The sequence below is a fragment of the Musa acuminata genome, chromosome BXJ3-11, assembly GCF_036884655.1.
Source record: "Musa acuminata AAA Group cultivar baxijiao chromosome BXJ3-11, Cavendish_Baxijiao_AAA, whole genome shotgun sequence".
In the NCBI taxonomy this organism is placed as follows: Eukaryota; Viridiplantae; Streptophyta; class Magnoliopsida; order Zingiberales; family Musaceae; genus Musa; species Musa acuminata.
The window spans coordinates 29326187-29340397 of record NC_088359.1 but is presented as its reverse complement, the minus strand read 5'-3'; the positions used below and the strand labels follow the sequence as shown (position 1 = coordinate 29340397).

The following is a 14211-nucleotide window of genomic DNA, read 5'->3' as shown; positions in this document are numbered from 1 at the left end:
CGGCATGTTTAAGTTCACGAGGCCATGCAAGTAGGTCTCGCCCCACCTATGGAGTTGGGCATGGGACGTCCATGCTTCGTAGCCTCCTTCCTCTTATTTTATGTGCTGCAAACCTATCAACTGCCGTTGGTTTCAGCACGAGAGAGGGGACAGATCCAGGGAGAAAGCCTGAATGCAGATCGATATCATTCATTGCATGATTGCCTCTGGCTGTCCTGAATTCAATAGTCTGCAGCAGGTATCATCACTGCCAAGCCATTTTACGTCCTTCCCTGCTCAAATCCTACAATATCGATCGAATGACAAAAGAGGATAGAAAAATGCAGATGCAAATAATATAAAAGGAAAAGTAAAACATAAAGATAAAGACTTGATCTCGATTTTAGGATTTATAAGATATTGTCTAGACAAACATCTGTGCTATAGCTTTCTTTAGGATGACACAAGTTTCGTGTTCATATATATGCATGCGTATAGTATCCGTAGTTCCTTTCTAATGGAAGGGCAAAAGTTGATCGATTTGGTTCTCTCTCATTATGTATTCTATTCTGATTCGACGCAAGCATGAAATACTTTTATTCTTCTTCTCACTTATACATAATATATGCATTTTCGATCATTGTATTCTTTTGTAGTTTTCTCTTATCTCTTTCAGTTTTAGTGGTGGGATAAGAACATCGTTTAGCTTGTTGTTGACATCAACCTCCTGTCCTTTTCTGCTTCTCTTCTTTCCCGAGGAAGAAGCTCAGCTGACTTCCACTACTGCAATCATATGTTGCAACATTGGATAATGAATACAATATTCTCATAGGGAGCAGCATCAACAAGTTGTAGGTGAGCCAAAGGTACTCTCGATCATGATTCGGAGTCCATTTAGTCAACCATGTGACGGTACATGAACGATAACACAACAAAAAGATGAGAGAACACAACATAAAATATGATCAAATTGCAAATGTAGCAGTTCTACGAACATCACAACACTTATTGCTTTCATGTGTGTCTTCTAGATTGATGTACGCATTACATCTTAGCCACCAAAATCTCGCATGCAATTATGCATTGTACTTTGTTATAAATCACTTCCATGTATTGAAGCTTAGTGCACCGGGTGGTGGGCGCCCTGCTCATCGAAGCCAAACTCTAATACAGGAGGAGGAGGAGGAGCTCCCATGGCGGAGGAGGAGGAGGACGGCGAAGAGGCGTGGGACCACTCCGCACCCGCGACCGGGTTCCCGTCGACCACTGCCCCGACGTGAACCACGTGTGACTGAGGGCTGGCCTGCAGCTCTTGCACCTGCCGCTTGAGGAACTTGACGTACCGGATGGCCTCGTCGAGCATGGAGGCGGTGTCCATCTTGGTGCCCCCCGGGACGAGCCGCTGCAGGACGCGGATGCGCTCGCTGATGCGCTCCCGCCGGAGGCGCGCGGCCACGCTCTGCGGGTCGTCGCTGATCCGGACGTTGCGGCGTCTGGGCTTCTTGATCGTCGAGGGGTCGATGTCCACCGGCTGCATGGCGGCGATCCTGTACATCATCTCCTTCACGGCGCCCAAAGCTTCCTCCTCATCTGCTTCATGGTCCCCTTCCATCCCTCTTCTGGGGAAGCTCGGGGGGTGGATGTGGGCGTGGAATGGCAATTCCAAGGGGATGTAATTAGAAAGGAACTGGCTCCCCATGCTCATCTCCGGATCCCAAGGCCGACTGGTGTTTCTGCTGATGCTATCCATAAAGAAAAGCTATGAGAGGAGGAGAAAATATAGGGAGGTAGAGGAGGCTTTTGTTGATCCAAGAAGAACAGTAACGAAGAAGAGTGTATGTAACCTAATATTGGCTGTGATAGGGGAAGAGAGGCTTTATTACACGACGACTTTGGTAGAGCTTGTGACATAGGATGTGGGACACGTTCTATTTATCTGTTTGCTGAATCGAGTATGGTGAGGGCAATAGAATAATGGGGTGTAGAGAAAGACAAGGAAGACACCAAATTATCGAGGCTACAGCTGTGCTCCTCGTAAAGGATTCCAGGCTTTTTAGACATCCTTCTCTCTCTCTCTCTCTCTCTCTCTCTCAAACATACATTCTTCTTTGCATGAATGACGAATACATGCAATCATTCAATTTCAAAGTATCTTTGTAATTGACCAAGTGTTCATGAAGGAAACGTTATGCCTTTTGCATTCTTTCTCTGAAGCGAAGATTACATTTTATGGGTAATTTATTGATTTATATCACATCAAAATTTCGCTTAACTAAAGGGAGAAAAAACTCAAAGCCAACAAAAATTCTCTGATATTAATAAATAAATAATATATAAGAATATCGATGTAAGATATAATATGATTCGATAAGTTTAACAAAAAAATAATTTTATATATAAAAAAATAATATAAAAATTATTTTTCGTTGAGTTACTTTAGACTCGAGCTTGAAAGTTATCATATGTTTCTTCTATGTCTTTCTCTCTCATCACGATCGTAAGATTTAGGATATATTTATATAAATAAATTTTAATTCTCTAAATATTCTTTCGACTTCGATTTCTAATCTAAGTTATAATCTATCAATAAATTAACATGTAAATTAAGACTCTTCCAAATAATTTAAATATAAAGTACTTATCAACCTTAACACCAATCATCTAATCTTATCATAACCAATAGAGCAACTTAAAAACTCATACATTCAAAGAGAAAAAGAAAATGTTGACTTGGGAGTTCCAAACAATTGTTTGTGATCAATTGCAGTGACAACCAATGATGCCTTGGGCCATAAACTAGTATTGTAAGATAGCTGGAACCCAGGAAACTGTTGCTAATACTTGTGCATCACATGCCAATTTGACATGATGGATTCTGCCTACTGAGCCCTTTCAGAGATAAGGGGGAAACATACATCAAGCAATAATTGCTTGGGGTAAAAAGGATAATTATTTTTCAAAGAGAAAGTTGGTGGGATCTTATATGTAAAAGTTCAAACAATCTCTGTAGCTTCACAATGTTTCCAAGTAACAAAAATGTTTTCTCTTTGGAAAAATCTTGAAACATCTCATTCATTACAAGCATACATACTTGTTTATTTTCACAAGATGTCAATGAAGAAAAAGGTTTCCATCAATGAAGAAAGAAGTATAGAGTCAATTGAAGGAAGTTATTAAGAAGAGAAGTCATCATGTGATCTCAAATGGCATTGCAGCCAGAGTAACATTAGCAATAGTATATTTAAGTGCATTTTTCCTTGGCAAGAAAAGCTATTTGATTACAGATGCAGTAAAAGAATTCTGATCTAAGAGTTAATGTGAACAACAAACTCTTCTATACCCAACATGATTGAGACTGACAATGTAACATATGTTCTTTTGCTTGCAAGCTCATCCATCTATGGAACTTGTTGACCTTATCATGCTAACTTGAAACATCACTAATAAGCTTCGGAAGTAAATATCTAAATTCCATGAGCAGCCGACTGTATCAGATCATGAACAACATTATGAGATTAAAGATAGAGACTCAAGATGTTAAAATAGTGGTCCATGAGAGGAAGAACTAATGACTAGACAGAATATGTGACATCATTTGCATCACCAGATATCATTGTAGAAGCTTCACTCTCAGAAGTTAGAAATATATTTCAATATCTTCTTAGTGACAATAGATAGAGAGACAGAGAGGAGATAATGGATTACGAGGCATTCACTATGAAGAACAAAGGGAAGATAAGACCATATCCCAAGGACGGAGCTTGGAGGTCTAGGGATGGTCCATAGTCTATGAAGAGAGATGGACATTCCACTAGGGTAATCACCAACAAAGCATTCAACTGATCTAAAGCAAAGTTGCAGTGGAATTCATCCCCACAGTTCTTTCTCTCTCCCTCCTTCCTTATCCATCCATCTAACATTTGACGTTGTATATAGGTTACTACTCTCTTAGACACAGATCGCCGAGTCTATAACGTACATGCAGTAGGGTTGTGGTAGTGGTCAGCATCAAATAGCACACTTTATAGAGGGACAGAATCAAACGGAAGCGAGAAACATGTTGATGAAAAGAGCTGCTCGAAGAGTTCCACTTTATCATAGCTTTTCCTCGTCAAGGAAAGATGCAAGTACCAAGATGGACTGCACAATATTTCACTGCATCCATTCCTCAGCACAGGAGAGGCAAAGAGATGCGCCAAAGCAGCTCACTGACAGTGAGTGATATGGGAGGAGGGACGGAGCACCGAGGAAATGCATATAGCTTCCAACTTGCCACATTGAAAATTAAGAGAAAGGTCAGTGTGCCCAACTCTAATTTCTTGAGTTTGTGCATCACCAATGCAAGAAAGAAAACGAACTCATGCAAAATTCATGCCTTTCGTAACACTCTTTCCGAATCTATTACTTTCAAACAGTAGAGTTACATAGATAATTACTACAGGCAAGTCTCGTGTATGCTATCTTATCCTCGTCATACTGCAAACAGTAGAGTTGTTGTCTTTCGCCAGTGTAGTGAACAAAGACAAAGCAACATTTTTAACACGTGCAGGGCACGATATACTATCTTTATGTACGTATGTGTGTGTATATATATATATATATACAATATATGGGTGGGTTGACCGCATCGCGAAAGCTCATCTGTTGGCACTTATGTCTGTCATTAATGTAAAACGCGCACGCAATCAATGGCAAACATTGCACTTATGTTTTTGTCCACACATGAGTGACACGTGGCGCTTGAGCAAAGGGGGACCCCCGATAATAATTTTAAATAGTCTCAATGAAAAGAAATAGAAAACGTGGGGCCCATTAATTGGGCAACTTCTCCGCCAATCGACAAACAGGTAGAACAACGTGTTTATTTTTTTTTCCCCCCCTGGCATTTGATATTTCACTTATATCATGTAAAACTTCGGTAACGTACTTCGTGTATATGTTTGACATCGGAAGGTAGATTTACATCAAAATGTCATTAATAGAACATGAATTAAATATTACAACTCGTAAGCAAACGTGTAAGCAGAAATCCTTTTCGTCTATGTTTAATCTAATTATACCGAGAAAACACGTGGATGGTCGAAGTTACGAGCTAGCGTTGGACGAATTCGCCTCGCCCCAGTGCAGCAGCATCCTCTCCCAGGAGCAGAACCTTTCATGGCAGATGTGGAGTCTTGGATCGGAGATGTTCCGCCGCCAGTGCCCGTCAGGGAAGTTGGCCTTCGCCGCCTGCCTCCGGTTGTACTCCAGGAAAGCCTTCGTCTTGGTCTGCAGCAGGCAAAACCTCTGAAGGTTCTCCGACAGTGCGTCGTGAACCTTCCACCACGTCGCATGCGCCGCGTCGCTCGCGAACCCCCAGAACATCTGCAGGTCCCAGTTGCAGTCGTAGTCCCGGTAGCACAGCCATGGCTTCAGCCCCAGGTAGTGCACCACGTAGAGCACCGGCGGGTCGGCGCCGTACAGGCTGTCCTTCCTCGCCTTCCTCTTCGCCGTGTCGCCCGCCCAGAAGTGCTTCAGGAAGTTGGTGTGCTTGGGTGTGCGGTGCCACCAGGTGAAGATCTCGTTCAGGTACCCCTGGTCGCCGCCGTTGTACGACGTGATCTCGTCGATGTGTTCCATCAGCAGCTGGAACGTGCAGTTGGAGGGCTCGATCACCATTACGCCCGAGTTGAAGAGGGTCGCGTTGTTCCCGATCGCGCTTATCTCCGGCATCGCGAAGAGGAAGTCGATGTTCCTGAGGACGAGCAGGTCGGCGTCGATGAAGATGATCTTGTCGTAGTCGGTGAGCTGCCAGAGGCGGAACTTGCTGTAGTTCCACTCGTTATAGGCGTCGCGCTTCGCCTTGGGGTTGCGAATCCTTTGGATCGTTCTCACCTTCCACCCTGCATCCTCGAGGCCGCTCCGCTCACGTTCGCTTATCGTTCCGTCGACCAGGATGATGAGATCCCTCACAGATCCTGCCAAACGAATGCTTTTGGCCGCTGCAATCGCGCCGCAGACGTACTGCTCTGCTGAGTGCAGGATCGTAGCGTACGCTTCTCGTCGCCCGACCTCCGTGTACATCCGAACTGTGCACATGAACAGCTTGTGAATCTTTGGGAGTTCAGTGACGGTAGGAATTTCATCAAACAGCTGACCTTGTGCTTCGAACGGGATGGCGAGCTCGCATGACCCGATCGGAAGGCGAAGCTTCTCCTGCAGCGCTGCGGTCTCGGGCTTGTACAGCCAAAGATTTCCTTGGTGCCTGGCGAGATCTCTGCAACCGAAGAGGTTCGGAACAGGGAGGCAATCGGTCACCAGTAGCACATGAACCTGCGACCGCCCTGCAGAAGCAGATGCCGCAAGCTTGGCTGCTGCGAGCTGCAGATGCAGCCTCGCGACATCCCTCGTCCAGCTCCCCGACCGGTCGCAGGGCAGCTTGGCGGCGATGAGATCGTATCTCGATCCCTTCTTGTCTTGGGGCTGAGGAAGATATGGACAACTAGGCACATCGTACTCTTCTTCCTCGTCGATCCACTCGGGATACAGAACCTTCCAGGTGATGCTTGGGTTGGCACAGTCGAGATGCACAGAAGAGACCTCTGCATGCGGAAGTGTTCGCCGCCAGAACTCGACCTCGGAGGAGTTAAAGTTCAGCAAGCCAATTCTGAGATCTCCTTCTTTCGCCTTCACATCTTCAAGAACACTCGACATCAGGCCCCATTCGACATCCAACTGCGAAATGTATCGAGGATCCGAGAGCGTCGTCTGCCACATCCGTGCAACATCTGCAAGCCGAGTCCTGCAATGCAGCAACTAGATATTTCGGGTCTTCCTCGACTAAAGCAGCGAACCATGCCCCAAGAAATCTGTACCTGGAACCTGGGCGAAGCTGCTGCTCCTTGGACATAATTGGCGAGAAAGCAAGCGTTAGAATCGTGCAACATGTAACGATGATCAACGCGAGTTTCAAAGACTCGAACTTGCAGTTTGAGCTCCTCTCCGAAAACAGGATCTTGCACTTGTCTACTCTGAAAACTTTCTGAGATTTTCTTTTGCCTGTGTCATCACTGAACCATATGTCGAATACCAGATTAGCTGAAGAGATTTGAATGCACAGAAGACGATGATTGTTCGTAATGTAATTGCCAAAACAGCCATGTAAGAAGCAGAATGAAACGATCTTCTAGATCGGGCGACATACTACAGGAATCAGAAACTTACCAAGCATAATTCAGGAGACAACAAAGCATGGTCCTTTAAGGTGAGGTCGTCTCTTATTTATTCTCACTTATCTAGTGGCTGACTGATTGGTTGTGAAGATGAACATGGAGAAGAAGTAAATGCTGGAAGAATAGCTGATTCTATTAATGATGTCAAAGCTCTCAAGATAAACACATTATGCTGGACCAACTCTTACTCAAGAGCTGGTCTTTCTGGAGGGCTGTAACTATTTTCCGACACCGACGACCCATAAGAAATCCTATGTTAAATCAGTATCGGACCGAAGAAGGTCGATTAACAAGAAGGAATTCAAATTTCGGCAACAATTTTTATCAAAGGAAATCAGCAAGGATGTCTCAGATCTAAAAGGGCAGAAGAAGTAACGAAACAGAGGATTACCAGATGATGCCAACACTTCTTTTGCTTGCATCAGACATGAGCAGAGGCAAGGTTTCAATCCTGCTTCTCGAGGAGTTTGGATATCCTCAGTGATAACAGTGCTTCCCTAGGCAATTTAGGTGCCGTGTTCTTGCTGGTACCGACATTTCTGCGTCTCCAACTACAATTTCTTGGCTAGTCGTTGAGCATCATTATCAAGACCAAGCATGCAGAATGGAGGACTTCAACAATAATTGCCTACAGACTAGTTTTTAAGCGACGCTCCCCGTAAGAGACTGCAGACTGTAAGGATGCTACAGTCTTCGTAGAATGTAAAATAGCTAGCCGACCAGGATGAACAAGAAGCTTGGTGGAATGATGGAGACGGAGAAAGGAGAGCCCTTTCCGGCAACAGAAAAGACAGAAAAGGTTGTCTTCTTGCATCAGATTCCATTACCTCCTGAATCGGTGTCTTGATGCCAGTAGCACAGCAAAAACATGCCTATAAGATTGTTCCGACTCCCCAAGAAATCTAGAGTAATTTATCATCCAAAGGGAAGTAAGTAATTAAAGTTCTTCAGAAGGATTCATCTCTCTAAAAAGTTCATTTTTTTATGGAGAGAAAAAGGCCCCGAAGTACTCTTTCAGGACCAGTTGCTTTTGTTCCATTCACCTTTTCCCCCCCTTTTCTTCTCTCATCTCTTTTAGCTCTACGGAGACGTGGGCGATTTCCGGCTTCTTAATCTCTGCTAATTTGAGGACCATGTTGAACTTTGACACAATCACAGCTCTGAGACAGAGAGCTCGAAGAATTGAATGGTACAGAGAAGAAGGAAGAAGAATGGAGCAGAAATAATAGGAAGATCAAGGAACCAAACTTGACACGGAAACGAAATGTTACGAGCTGAAATCGAGGGAGTTCACAGAAGAGTAGAACTTACTCCATTGCAGACGACCGGTGCCGAGCTTCGGCGGAACCAGGAGATGCAACGACGAGCCCTTTCATGACCATCGACTCGCACTACGGGAAGGCTTCATCTGGCATTTATCAGGCAGCATAAGAACCGATCTCACGTCAGTGGGTAGACAAACCATGGATAGCAAGCATCAAAGACAAGAAAGAACCACGAGTAGTACGTCGGACATGGATTCCAATAGCTAGAACGTGGAACAGCGTGGAAAGCACATCTCGGCCTGCAAACAGTTGCAGCAAGGCACGTCGAACTTGATTCTTCTCAGACGCTCATGTCACAGAAGAACCGGTCCAACAATTCCATCAAATCCAGAGTAGCCAACGACAACAAACCAAGAACCAAGAAACCGAAGAAAAGAGGAGAACTCTTCTCCACCCGAGTCGGTAGGAAGAGGAGGAGAAGCCGAGTGGCAGAATTGAGTGAGCATGGCCACTGCTGGAATCTGGTGCCCTTTTTATGGCTGTCCTATTACCGCACTTGGTTCTGACAGGTAAATCTTTCAGGACGCTGGTTCCTAAGAAAGCCGGGGAATGTTTCACCTTCTACAGGAATTCGGAGGCTGGCTGGCTGGCTTCATATGGAAGGAGGACAGCAAGGGAAACCAAATCACTTGTGGTATTCACCATTCAGCTCCATTTTTAACCCTGGAATCTGATTGTGCTGGTAAAATGTTCTTTTCAGCTGCCTTCTTCTCACTCTACTGATCAGATACCTACAAATATGTGAAACAACTATATTTTTACATACAGCAACAATCTCATTCTATTTACAATCAAGAAGAACAGTCAGAGAATTTACTTGGATTTTCATGTGCTACTGAGCTTAATTACAAACAAATGTATCTTCATAATTAAAAGAAATGCTACATTTACTATGCCAGTAGAGTGTCTCTAATATCAGAATTCATTAGATTTGATCAAAATCCTCATCAGATTGTGTGAGGTGTGCTGAAGAATGGAATCTTCCCTTTTTCTGGATAACAGGAAATGTTCAGGTTCATGTTTCTGCTTTGAGCAAAAACAGAATCTTGAGGTGGATGTTGTGCTCCATATTGAATGGAATTTTTGGACTGAGAGGAGAGAATGAGTGTGCTACATTGGATTGAACTAGAATTTGGTAGTCCATCACTGGATGACTGGTTGTCAAGCTACATTTGGTTGGATGGCGCTTTCGAGTTGCAGCAAGCAGGGGGAAGAGATAACAATATGGACATGGGCTGTGTATGCTCATGGAAAAGATGACATAACTGCAGGTCTCACTCTCACGGGAGTGCAAGAGTCCATCAAAGAAACTCACATGCCACATTCTTTAATGCAACAAGGTAAATTTTCTTAGATCTGTTCTATCTGGTCTTACTTTTCAGCTTAAGCTGTCAGATACACACACTGATTGACAACAGGGGCTGTTCAGTATCATGTAGATCACAAAACTGTGCCAAAAAGATCCATTAAATTCAGAAAAAAAAAAATGGTTTCTCTATCTTCACAACAAAAAAGCAATTTTTTTCATTAAATTTTGCAAGGTTAGGAATTAAAAGAGGAAGACATCTGACAAGACAAAACAAGAATCTTTTCTCACACTCTTCAAAAAGCAGCAGAGAACACATGGTGTGCCAGAATACAGCTGAAAAGATAAACTAGTAAGACCATTTCCTTGGTGTAAAAGGTCCCTTCAAGTTTAAATTTGAAAAAGCCTTTTCTTATATATATATATATAGAGAGAGAGAGAGAGAGAGAGAGAATATGATTCAGGAGACACAGTTAATTAATTATTTCCTTGGTGTAAAATGTCCCCTCCCTGAATGAAAGGGCATTTTAGATAAGAACAGAAGGGTCAAGAAATGGAACTGGATCTACTTTGAATGCAGCTGCTTCTCTCTCAATAAGGACCCCTTGTCTCGTCTTTTTCTATTTGTAGAGAGAGAGAGAGAGAGAGAGAGAGAGAGAAAGAGAGGAAGAACACATTTTTTTATGAATTCATTGAATCAGCACTTGAATGAGGCACAAAAGTAGAGAAGCTTATGCTTTGGTGATAAACTTTTCTCCCCAAGAACATAGTTCTCATGAATTTCTATATTTCTCCTCCTTTTATTACTACTAATGTTAATTCTCTCATCTCTATCGTATCATTAGTACACACACATATATATATATATATATATCATCTTAAACAAAACTTTTCTCATTTTATTTTCGATCCGAGTTATGCGCAATTATCAATGGATTCAATGTTGTCTACCACTAAACTCTTCCCACAAGAAGCCAAAACCGATTCAACATCTGGAGCAGCAATCAAATTACTCCATTGCACTGTTCGGAAGATGCAGGACCCTCTCGCAATCTGGACACCGATTGCGTGACCGACAGACGGAGACGGTGAGAGAGAGAGAGGAATTTAACGATCCAGCAAAAGCTAAGGACAGCGAAGCAGCGCTTGCTCTACGGTGGTTCTGATCTCAGTCCTTATCCACTCATCGAGCACTCCTGCAAAGATTTGCAATCACCTGTAACTCGTGCTTAGCCACGGAGGAGGAGAGAAAGGAATGGTACATCCTAATATAATATTTCGATCAAAGTCTTTACCAACTAAACTAATTAATAACTTCGAGTTCGTCGTATAACTCGATATATTTAGTTATCATGTTACTATTAAATTAAAACGAAGATCGATCGTAAAAGGAATATTTTTTTATGATCAACTCGAGTGGGATGATTTTTTCTTTCTTTTACCAACAACAGCACTATGGTATTTAATTATGGCAGCCCACCCAATGAGGTAGATGTGATTTAAGACAGATATAGTGGCAATCGAAAATGACAAGCCATGTCGGCTGCATGATATTAAATATAAATGTTTATCGTATTTATTATGGCAGGTGAAAACTTAGCTTAACTCAAGGAGACAATAATGTGATCTCCGTTGCTCTCAGCCTCCAACCCCACCTTTTACCTCATTTGGATCCATCCAAGTACAGTTGTGCCGTGGGACCCACTACCACCTGTACGTCGGTCGAGATTTCGGTGGCACTGTAGAGTGTATATATATATATATATATATAATATTTTTATTTTCGATCTACTTGGTGTCTTACCCACTCGTTTACAACGAAAGGGAGTAAGGACCACGGAGATGTTACTTGTGTGGGCCCCGTGTTGTGCCTCCAATCACCACAAGATAAGATAAGAAGAAAAGAAAGTCGATGATGCTGATAGGAAGAAAAGAAGTCTGACGTTACATCTTGTATCATTTATTGTCTTGTAATGCACTAAATAAATAAGAGAGGTGTTGTAAAATTTTTTTTTTTTGGGTGATTTTCCTGAAAACTCTTTGTTGTTTTTTTTTTCCCGAAAGTATTGTAGTTTTTTTTTATTTGATTTTTTTTCTCTCTAATATCCTAAATATATCTCATTATTGCTCGTCGTCTGTCACTTCTGTATGGTCTCCTTTGTCTCATCGCTTTTGTTCCATCGTAAGGTCTTAGTCTTATAACGAAGTTTTTGTCTCAATACATATTACATATACATTCGTCACCCTTATCACCCCTCCTTCTATCATTGTTTGACCATTGTCTATAATACTCATAATCTCATATTTTATTTGTTGTTACTTTCATCCTTTTTGGGAGGTTCTCATATTATTATTTTTCTTATATTATCATCGGGCAATGGTAAGACTGAGAGAGTTCCATAAAGGTGACATAAATATTTAAGGTATTAGAAAAAAATACCACTAAATAAGAAAACTAAGAATTGCTAACACCTTCCAAAAAAAATAAACTAAAAAGAGAGGTTTTTCATAGAAATCGCTCGCTCTTTTTATTAATCTTTCTTTCCCATGATGCTTTTATTTATTTATTTTTCTTCCCTTCCATCCAAAGTATTTTTCTTCTTTTAAGATGCCAAGTGAGTGCACAACAAATTGGGTAGGAGAACAAATCAAGGTTTTCAATTTCTTCCCAACTAATGCTATATTTGTTTTACATATCAAGAAATAAAAGTTTATGTTCTTATGAAAGTTTAAGTTCTTATAGGTATTTTCATAAGTTGCGTAAAGTTTTTTTTATTTTCCATCTCGGTTTTTTTTTATGGGTTTTAGATATTATATTAATAATATTTTACACTATTATGTGAGAAAAGAACTCTTTGTAATAATATTTTACACTATTATGGGTTTTAGATATTATATTAATAATATTTTACACTATTTTACTCGATGTTATTGAACTCTTTGTCCAATAACATCGAGTTTTTTAATTAACTCGATGTTATTGGACAAAGCAATTACGAACATGATTTGGATACACAATTTTCAATTTGAAGCATCCAATTCAAATATAATTATCCAACTTTCTCTCATGCATGGGTGCCAAAGGGTTAAGGTATTCAGCTTCTAAAGTCTCAAACTTCTTTCTACTACAAATTGAGTAATAATGGTGCAAGCTCGATCATGGAAGATGTCGGATGGGCCAACATTTCAATCCTTGGTATTTAGGAGGAGAAGACAAGATCAAATCAATGCTTGTCATTCCCAATTGTATTCTCATGATCTGATAACCTAATAGAGTTATCCGACACCTGCATGTGGCATGACATGTCAAATAGCCAACGGATAACGATTGTCATGTCACTCTACGGGCAGAATCAAAGTAATTATTGAATTATTTTACAAAGAATAAATGGTAAAAATGAGATTTTCAGTTAGAATTTTTATCTAGAATCGTTAAGGATTCAATATCTCATCGATTAAATTTTTTATCATCTAAAATATTAGTTTTGAGAGGAAAATAATGACGTGATCAATATCTCAATATCATATGATCGACACCTAAGTGATTGGCAACCAATACCTCGGTGTTAGGCGATCGACACCTCGATACCATATGGTTTCTAATCGAGTCTCGCTCTAATCGGATTCTCCTAAAGAACTCTTTTTCTCTCAATCCGAATGACTCTGGTCGGAGATTTGTTTGAGCAAGAACAAATGAAACATTTCTCTCATGACACTAAGAGTGAATGATCCTCTATCAATACTCAATAATCCTCGTAAGGTTAGCTATCACTCTCGATGACCGGTTGTGCTAGATTTGGAACCTCCAAACCTATAAATTCGGTATCAAAGAGTGGAGTACTCATACAGGACATCCTTGGTGTCTCAAGTCTAAGGATCACATACACCATTGAGACTATGAAATAGCTGTCTGATAATAAGACATCATCAACCATCCAGCATTGCGTAAGCGGATTAATCAGTGAAGTCATTCTCCAATGAGCACATATATTGTATCCCTAGTGTCCCCATATGGATAAGTATACAACATATCAATCTGTCCGGTTATCTCGATGTCCCTCTCGAGTAACCTATGATTGGGATTATTTATGATATATTTTTAAAGACGAATCAATCTCGTTATCTTGATCTCATCACGATCTGATTCTCATTACACAAATCAATGGACATCACAATATATTCGAGCAACAAACAATATAAAGTAATAAAATATCAAAATATAATAATAAAAAAAATTACATGTCAAGTCACATGTGTCATCACTCACGTGTTTGGTTTGCAGGGCGCCTATGACTAGCAGATTGATACCTCGATGCTATAGGTATGACATCTCGATTTTTCATCCTCAAGATCTTTGTAATATATGACTGATAAAGTATCATCTCTCACA

General features: G+C 41.3%; 2 protein-coding genes across 3 annotated transcripts; both read right to left on the bottom strand.

Moving 5' to 3' along the window:
- Positions 1-788: 788 nt before the first annotated feature.
- Positions 789-1827, bottom strand: LOC135652427 (transcription factor IND-like). Its single transcript, XM_065173350.1, has one exon. The coding sequence runs from the start codon at positions 1727-1729 to the stop codon at positions 1100-1102; it is 630 nt and encodes a 209-aa protein (XP_065029422.1). The 5' UTR covers positions 1730-1827; the 3' UTR covers positions 789-1099.
- Positions 1828-4885: 3058 nt separating this feature from the next.
- On the bottom strand, positions 4886-9208 carry LOC103971871 (putative UDP-glucuronate:xylan alpha-glucuronosyltransferase 3). 2 transcript variants are annotated; one of them, XM_009386014.3, is made up of 5 exons: positions 8698-9208; positions 8502-8598; positions 6834-7028; positions 6117-6760; positions 4886-6047 (listed from the first exon to the last, which is right to left on the bottom strand). In XM_009386014.3, the coding sequence occupies exons 2-5, from the start codon at positions 8570-8572 to the stop codon at positions 5065-5067; spliced, it is 1893 nt and encodes a 630-aa protein (XP_009384289.2). In that variant the 5' UTR covers positions 8573-8598; positions 8698-9208; the 3' UTR covers positions 4886-5064. The 2 variants fall into 2 exon arrangements, with proteins under 2 accessions (XP_009384289.2, XP_065030727.1); XM_065174655.1 differs by lacking the exons at positions 8502-8598; positions 8698-9208 and adding an exon at positions 7582-8263.
- Between the last annotated feature and the right edge of the window lie 5003 nt (positions 9209-14211).

Coding starts and splice junctions, on each gene's coding strand:
- LOC135652427 (XM_065173350.1), bottom strand. CDS start 1,729: ATGGATAGCATCAGCAGAAACACCAGTCGGCCTTGGGATCCGGAGATG.
- LOC103971871 (XM_009386014.3), bottom strand. CDS start 8,572: ATGGTCATGAAAGGGCTCGTCGTTGCATCTCCTGGTTCCGCCGAAGCT. Junction 7,029..8,501: donor CACCGGTCGTCTGCAATGGA/GTAAGTTCTACT, acceptor CATATGGTTCAG/TGATGACACAGGCAAAAGAA. Junction 6,048..6,116: donor CATCCCGTTCGAAGCACAAG/GTCAGCTGTTTG, acceptor TCATGTGCACAG/TTCGGATGTACACGGAGGTC.